This window comes from Limulus polyphemus, unplaced genomic scaffold, assembly GCF_000517525.1.
Source record: "Limulus polyphemus unplaced genomic scaffold, Limulus_polyphemus-2.1.2 Scaffold908, whole genome shotgun sequence".
Classification (NCBI taxonomy): domain Eukaryota; kingdom Metazoa; phylum Arthropoda; class Merostomata; order Xiphosura; family Limulidae; genus Limulus; species Limulus polyphemus.
In genome coordinates, this window is record NW_013666518.1 from 142198 (window position 1) to 150606 (window position 8409).

Genomic DNA, 8409 nt, shown 5'->3' on the forward strand with positions numbered 1-8409 from the left:
AACGAGTGGCGTGACAGTAGTCACGTGACCTCGCTGACGCAACAATATGTTTGGTATTTCACAGAACACTGTCAGCTGCTAATATTGTGGTAAAATATCTAAAAACGAGTATCTGAAAACCTTGCATGGTGTTTAGGGTATAGTACGAAATTTTATAAAATAAGTAAAAACGAGTATGAAAACCTTGCATGGTGTGTATTCCATTGTACATACAATAAGGATCAACAAGTCATTGTACATCCAATAAGGACCAACAAATCATTCTCAGAAGTTAGCTATACACAGAGTACAGACTTAGCCATAAAAAAACAACAATATGCTTCTAACAATGAAGCCTGATATCAAACTATTGTCTGCCTCCGTATCCACAGTCAGGCTTGGTGTCTATATAAATTGGTCGGTTTACGACAACAGTTTCGTGCATTTTCGAATGTTATCTCGAGGTACAGTAATGAAGAGCACGTGACAGACAAAGGAACATAACATCATTAAAGACTCACTTGTATGTGTATCTTACACAACAATCATAATAAAACGGCTTCTCTGTTAACGTTTTGATGACTCCAAAAGAACGACTTGTTTTCCAGTGGTCATGCGCATGTCGTCTCCATCCACGTGCTGCCTCGCTACAGTTTCATTCAGTGTATTTCATATTGTTTTACATTTTATGTAACTCTATATGTTGAAACCAATATTACAGGTTCATCCTGACCTAAGTTGATGCATTAACAAATATAGGACAGTAATACCACAAAATGGTAGATTTTCTGTCTGGAATACGTTAGAACATCGATTAACAACGTAACAGACTACGTGTTTATATCGTATGCTCCAATCAATTACTTGCTTTATGTATGTAAGTAAACATATTTCTGAATTAACCAACCGAAAAAGCATAACAAAATATAACTTAGGTCGTAGGTATCTCACAAGAGGGCTATATTCCTAACAACTAATGTACGATTCTCCTGAAGGTGGTTAAAAAAAGAAAAAAAAAAAGGCTGAAACATTAAAATAAATAATAAAGAAGCTTTTCTCTTTTGGCATGGGCCGTATCTTTAACTATAGTTAAAGTTGTTCATACTTTATGTATGTGATGTTAAACTGCTTATACTAGAGCTGTCCAAAATTAAAGAATAACAAAAAGGGTTCAAAATAGTTTTAAAATAATTTGTACATGTAATTAAAGACACCTAACGTTTACACTACAAATATGACACTTATAGATAAGAGAGTACAATGCAACGTTTACGTTAATATTTATGACCTCAGGGTAAGAAAACATATCGCAACGATTACACGAAAAATGTAACACCTAAGGAAACAGGATCATAATACAGCTAACAGTTAAAAGTGTAATACTTTCAAGAGCGTTAATACCATTGCAACGCTATACTTTCAATTACTTTGAATTTCAATCGATCAGACCAAATTTATACAGTGTTGCATATATGACAATATTGACATGAGTGAGAAAAATATTTTTATTCCTTGTTTATTAGACTATTTATTAACATTGACGCAATAGTCTGAAGAACTATTTATTAACAGTGACATAAGAGTCTGACGAACTATTTAATTAACAGTGACGCAATAGTTTGAAGAAGTATTTATTGACAGTCACGTACGAGTCTGAAGAACTGATTCTGTCTTACATTTTTAAACAAGTTAGTGCTGAGTTATAAAAACAAAAACGAGAGAAAATATTTAGTAAATAAAACACAGAAACAATGTGGTCACCTCAAGGCTGGAAACAGATGAAAGCTACGATATTAGTTTAAACGGTTGATGAAATGAGTTGCCAGTGAACCGTGACCTTATATAAATACCTTTCTCTCTCTCTTATATATATATATATACATAACACATACACACAGATGTGTATCTATCTATCTAGATTGCTCACTCTTATGTTTTCACTAGTCTCATGCACTTAGTTTCACAGAAAAAAATTAACGATTATATATATATATCTTTGTTCATATATATATATATATATGTGATCACTGAACAAAATGAGAAGGCGGATAACTGCAGAGCCACCACCTATCTTTAAATGTATTTCTGTTACAAACAGTTCTTTAGCTATCATGAATAAAAAACATGTAAATGGTATAATAACACTTTTTCCACAAGGGCAATGAAACACTGCACATACAAGGTAAACTTCTATTACACAGAAATGAACTAGCTATACAAACATAAACAACAACAACACGCTTGAATGGTGTTACAGTATATGGCTTGATAACGTTGGTGATTAAGGTGTGACTTTATAAAACTGAATTTTTTGATATAACCTGAAACTTAAATGGCTTCTTTAACACTAGAAGAATAGATAAAACGAATAATAATTTGTTTTGAGTTTCAGATAAAACTTGTTAGAAATTTACAGAATTTAATACAACTGTCAAGTTATATAAAAGGCGAATAAGCCAGAGTGTCAGAATGGAAAAGGAAAAATTGTTTAGAGACAGGACAGACCATAATAAAAAGCAAGCAGAAATTGGAGTGGACAAAAACAAGTGTTACATTTACAGCAAAGAAGCGTTTACAAATCACAAGAGGGGTTGAGGAGAAATGAAGAGTGTGTAAAGAGGCGTGAGGCCTACCTTGCCACCCAACAAACTCCCCACCTTCACCTATAAATAACAAAAATACGGATTAATGAAAAAAGGTTTAAAAAGTTAGTATTAGGAACGGGAAAATGGGGTGAAAACAGGTCTCTTTTTTCTGCAAAGAATTTTAAAAAAGTTAACAAGTTAACCAAGTGTTTAACAACCTTCTGTTCCATTAGCATTAAAAACACGTCAGTGGAAACAAAACAAAAACGTATTCAATATTCTTTAAGGAGGTTGTTCTTTAAAGCTTCAATAAAACAATCAAAAGGCGTAAGTTTAAAATCAATACCTATAAAGTATCAGAGATTAGAGGGCCATGTAGGAAACACGTTAAGCAAATTTATATACACTAGCCATTCTTATGTAAATACAGTCATTTTCAAGCTACGACCATCAAATTATTTAAAACACTTAAAATTAAACTGCACCTTTCTGTGTAAAAATCAGATTCCATCAGTTACTGAAATTGTTGAGATTACGCAAGTTGATAAAAAATTATAAATATGAATTACAAAAGTACAAAGGACGTCTGAAAAACGATTTCTGAAAAATTAATGTTTAATGAGGGGGGAACCTATTGAACTGAATAATTAATTCAAAAATACAGTAACAGCAACTTTTAGAGTAGGCAAGTTCTGATTTATTAATAATAACATTTACTTGATGAGTCGATACTATGGGTCGAAACGTTGTAATTATTAACATCAGAAGCTGCCTACTGTAAAAGCTGCTGTTAATTCAAATAGGAATTAACATTTGAATAACTTGTGCAAGTAAAAACCTGAGGTGTGATAGTGTTTTACTAACAATAGTATTATAAACAATGTCAAAATATTTTATTCTGTTAGAAAACATTCTATAAAAACTGCGTATTTTATCAAACTACCAACGATTTACATTGCCGTTGGAAGTAGTTTTGGGTGCATGCTTCCCCCCCCCCCCGAAACATTTTTGAAATTTAATGCTACCACATTGAATCTTGAGCCGTTTTAACTATAAATACTGCATACACACAACGTAATGTATTGAATAAAAAGATGCCTTAGTCTAAAGTTATATAACTGTTTGACCTCACAAAGAAGTGACCACTCTTTATTCATTAAGAATGAAGAGGTTCAAAATAATTGTAATCTTCCGGAACCCAGAATGTGAAATAAAAAAACACTGGCTATATATATATATATATATTATCCTTTGTAGTTTATAATAACAAGTAACATCGAGAGAAACTGACTTTGTAAATGTTCACTAATTTTTCTAACGTGGTTCATGAGTTGCTCTATAACACGTGCATGAATTTGTCTGTTTCAAATGACAAGAAAAAGAATATAGCACAATAGAGTTTAGACACAATTCAAAAGAAAATTTTCCAGCGACAGCTGTGTTTTGGGAATAATTAAAGCAAGATTTTATAAAACAACTCATATAAGTCATGACGTCTTGAATTAAATTAACGTCTTAGGTTTTGGCGGCGGATGTACGTCTTCTGTGAGGCCTTGATTCTTAAGGTCTGCCTCCCCTGGGTACTTTACTTCTGATAATAGTGTTTAACCATGAAAACTGTTTTCATCCGGGCACAAATCTTCACGTAAGAATTTTGTATCGCAATGTTACGGTACTGAAAAGGCAACAATTTGACGGCCTACTTCTTAGTAAATACACGCTTATTGAACTCTACAATGGCAAATTTTGCAATGACGTCAGAAGCAATAAAGAACGTCACAACAGTGTGGACAACAAGCGCCGAAATTTTATATACAAAACTTGTAGTGAGGCGTAGTTTGGTAAACGACAATGGTTTAAGGAACAGAAGTATCTCGCATAAATCTGGCTTAAAATAGGCGTTTCTACACCATATTAACGGGCTAAAACTTCGTTGATTTTACTAAAACACTCAACGTGGTTCATTATTTAGTTATTACAAAAGTTCTTTCTGTGTCTTGAACGTTACATATCTCTTATGTACAAAAGAAACATATTAAAGTAGCATAACCAGTGCTATAAATTACACTGATTTTAATGCCAACGTGTACGCCTCCTTAAAGTGAGGAACTAAATATATCAAACCTTCTGAAAGAAGGAAGGCTGCCAAGAAGAGGTGGCACATAAACAAGCCTTTATTCAGAGTTGCGGTTTACCTAAAGGTTCAGGAGAAACGGTTGTCGGTAAAACACGAGATGATATCAGGCGGCTAGACGGGTTGAACCTAATCCAGACATTTGACCTCCTACAGCTATCATTTTTTTCAAAGTTATATCTCGTAAAAGGAGATGTCGTGAATGAATAATATTGTTCTTTTTTATATTCCACACATTTAAATACCCTCTGAAATTGTATAATACTTCCACATTCGCCAAATTTCTTTCTTTTAGTTTCAGTTTTAAGCGACGAATAATGTTTGTATCCAGTTTTTCTGAAATTTCTATTCATAAAGGTTTTTTAAATTCTAAAACGTGTCACTTTATCAATGCGTCCAAAAGAGATGTTGCAAAGTCTGTCATTTTAAGAATTTCAATTGTTGTATACGATGCATGCTATGTAATTTGATAGTTACAACGTTAGGTTTCAAATTTCACAACAATGATACAAACACTGTGCCAAACTTTATTGAAAACCGTTACACTTTCTTTTACATACCTATTCACGATGGAAATTTGAATTTAGAACGCAAGCGTTAAGTAAAGTTCTTAAGGTTGCTTGTGAATATATACTACATCGAACAAAAACTGAAACGAACAAATTTTCGACTTTTATATTTGAACACGAAAAACAATATTTTCAAAGAATGTTGAAGAGTTACACGTTTGAAATATTAGCGTTGTTGTTCTCCATCTTTACAACTTAACAACTGTTCTTTTAACACGGCTTTGGAACACCCAGCACACTTTTCTACATATTGTTAAGGATCAACATTATTCGTAATTTATTACTGCTATCTGTTTTAATACTGTTTAATTTTTACAGAGGGTAGTTTTATTTATTTATTCAGACCTTCCACTCAACTATTATTAAATATACAGATTTTTATTTGCGTAATTGGATGGCAGGAACAACTGCAAACTTGTAGTTTTCACAGTGTTTGTATACAAAGTGTGAATGCAATATTAAAAAAAAAACGTTGAATGTAATTTTATCGATATTTTTGTACATTTTTTTATATTCTGCATAAACCACTCAAGAAACTACTTTTCAAATGAAAGCATTAAGACTAGTCTTAGTGATCCGTGTTCACTCTTTCCTTTTCCGGTCCACTTTTTAGGCCTGATGAGCAGCTCGCTGAAGTTTGGCATAAGTCAACTGGAGTAAACAGTGCGCCTGCGCAGTGTGTGCCAATATTTTTTCCGCTACAAGTTTGTACATGAAGAATTTGATGCATTGCTATGAAGCTGGCTTAAATTTTGACGTAATAAAGCAGCCGAAAGTACTGAAAATCGGATTTCTTCCCATACAAATGGGAAACCCAGTTGCCTGACATCAATTCATTTTTAAATTAAGAAAAAAAGTGAAAGGTTTCCAGATACTCGTTTTTACTTATTTTATGAAATTTCGTACTACACACCATGCAAGGTTTTAATACTCGTTTTTACTTATTTTATAAAATTTCGTACTACACGCCATGCAAGGTTTTCATACTCGTTCTTACTTATTTTATGAAATTTCGTACTATACACGCCATGCAAGGTTTTCATACTCGTTTTTACTTATTTTATGAAATTTCGTACTACACACCATGCAAGGTTTTCATACTCGTTTTTACTTATTTTATAAAATTTCGTACTATATTCCAATAAGAATCAACAAACCATTGTACATACAATAAGGATCAACAAGCCATTGTACATCCAATAAGGATCAACAAATCATTGTACATCCAATAAGGATCAACAAGCCATTGTACATACAATAAGGATCAACAAGCCATTGTACATCCAATAAAGATCAACAAATCATTGTACATAGAATAAGAATCAACAAATCATTGTACATACAATAAGGATCAACAAGCCATTGTACATCCAATAAGGATCAACAAATCATTGTGTATACAATAAGGATCAACAAATCACTGTACATCCAATAAGAATCAACAAACCATGGTACATACAATAAGGATCAACAAGCCATTGTACATCCAATAAGGATCAACAAATCACTGTATATACAATAAGGATCAACAAGTCATTGTACATACAATAAGAATCAACAAACCATTGTACATACAATAAGAATCAACAAGTCATTGTACAATGGTTTGTTGATTCTTATTGGATGTACAATGACTTGTTGATCCTTATTGGATGTACAATGATTTGTTGATCCTTTTTATATGTACAATGGTTTGTTGATTCTTATTGGATGTACAATGGTTTGTTGATTCTTATTGGATGTACAATGATTTGTTGATCCTTATTGTATTTACAATGGTTTGTTGATCCTTATTGGGTGTACATCTAAGAATATGATCACCTTCATCTCATCAAGTTGCTTATCATCGATTGAGATTGATCATAGATTAAATTAGGTCGATATGGAAACCTCAGAAACCACGACCTTCGATCTCAGTGATAATCTAAAATTAATTATACATTTATGTCATATTAGTTCTATATGATGGTCCACACCCTCAGAAAACCTGACTTTAGGTATTTTCAACTTTTAAAATCTAGGACATTTTAAATTACATCCAAAGATTTGATGATCTTGTTTCTTGGTTTTTATTTTCCATAATGTTTCAAAATTGTTGTTTTACTCGTTTAGAAATTTTCTAACTCCTATCATGCCTTTTCCGTTGTTATTCTGGGCTTATTTTATTTTCATGATTTTATATCTATTTCTCTCGGTATGATTTCATTCCTTTTGTTTAAAGCCGTAAAGCCAACTTTACAACCATCCAGTATTCAGCGCAGCCCAGTGGTCAGTGTGCTGGACTTTAAATCTGAGGTTTCGTGATTTATATTCCGTTACTATCCCCCATAAATGCGTTACGTATTTTGAGGTCGTGAGAATGTTATAAGAATGGGGGGGGGGGGGAGAATCTCACTATTCGGTTTGATAAGAGAGGGGAGCAAATCTCACTGTTAGGTTGACAAGAAGGGGGGACAAATCTCTATTCGGTTTGACAAGAGGGGGAGGGGCAAATCTCTATTCGGTTTGACAAGAGAAGGGAGCAAATCTCACTATTCGGTTTGACAAGAGAAGGGAGCAAATCTCACTATTCGGTTTGACAAGAGAGGGGAGCAAATCTCACTATTCGGTTTGTCAAGAGAAGGGAGCAAATCTCACTATTCGGTTTGACAAGAGAGGGGAGCAAATCTCACTATTCGGTTTGACAAGAGAAGGGAGCAAATCTCACTTTCGGTTTGACAAGAGAGGGGAGCAAAATCTCACTATTCGGTTTGACAAGAGTAACCCAAGAGTTGGCGGTCTAACTTAGATAGTCCTTCTTTAACTTTGCGCGAAATCCAACAAAACGTAGAAAGAATCTTTCGGTGAATAAGTATAATTTCGGGTGGTAAGAGGGAATTTGTACTGAATTGTTTTTACACTTGCGAAATATGCGCCTGGTGAAAACTTTGACGATATAAGAATGCGAATAAAGGTGTTAATTAACACAATAACCAGTTTAAAGTATAAACGACGATGAGTTCGATAATGTCGTTAGGGAATATGGTGTAAATATTTATCACAACTTGTTCCCGAAAGTTTTAAAAATATGCGGTTACGAAACGTAAACTTTCTGTCAGGGGTTTTATATACAGTTACGAAACGTAAACTTTCTGTCAGGGGT

General features: G+C 33.4%; 1 protein-coding gene across 6 annotated transcripts in view; it reads right to left on the reverse strand.

The window, feature by feature from the left end:
- Positions 1-8409, reverse strand: part of LOC106461170 (single-stranded DNA-binding protein 3-like) — a 226729-nt gene that overhangs the window by 44447 nt on the left and 173873 nt on the right. For 5 of the 6 annotated variants that reach the window (XM_022388035.1, XM_022388034.1, XM_022388030.1 and 2 more), the window contains exon 10: positions 2613-2642. The exons of the other annotated variant lie outside the window; for it this stretch is intronic. In XM_022388035.1, coding sequence (XP_022243743.1) covers positions 2613-2642 — 30 coding nt within the window. The remainder of the gene's footprint in view (positions 1-2612; positions 2643-8409) is intronic. 6 annotated transcript variants of the gene reach the window in all.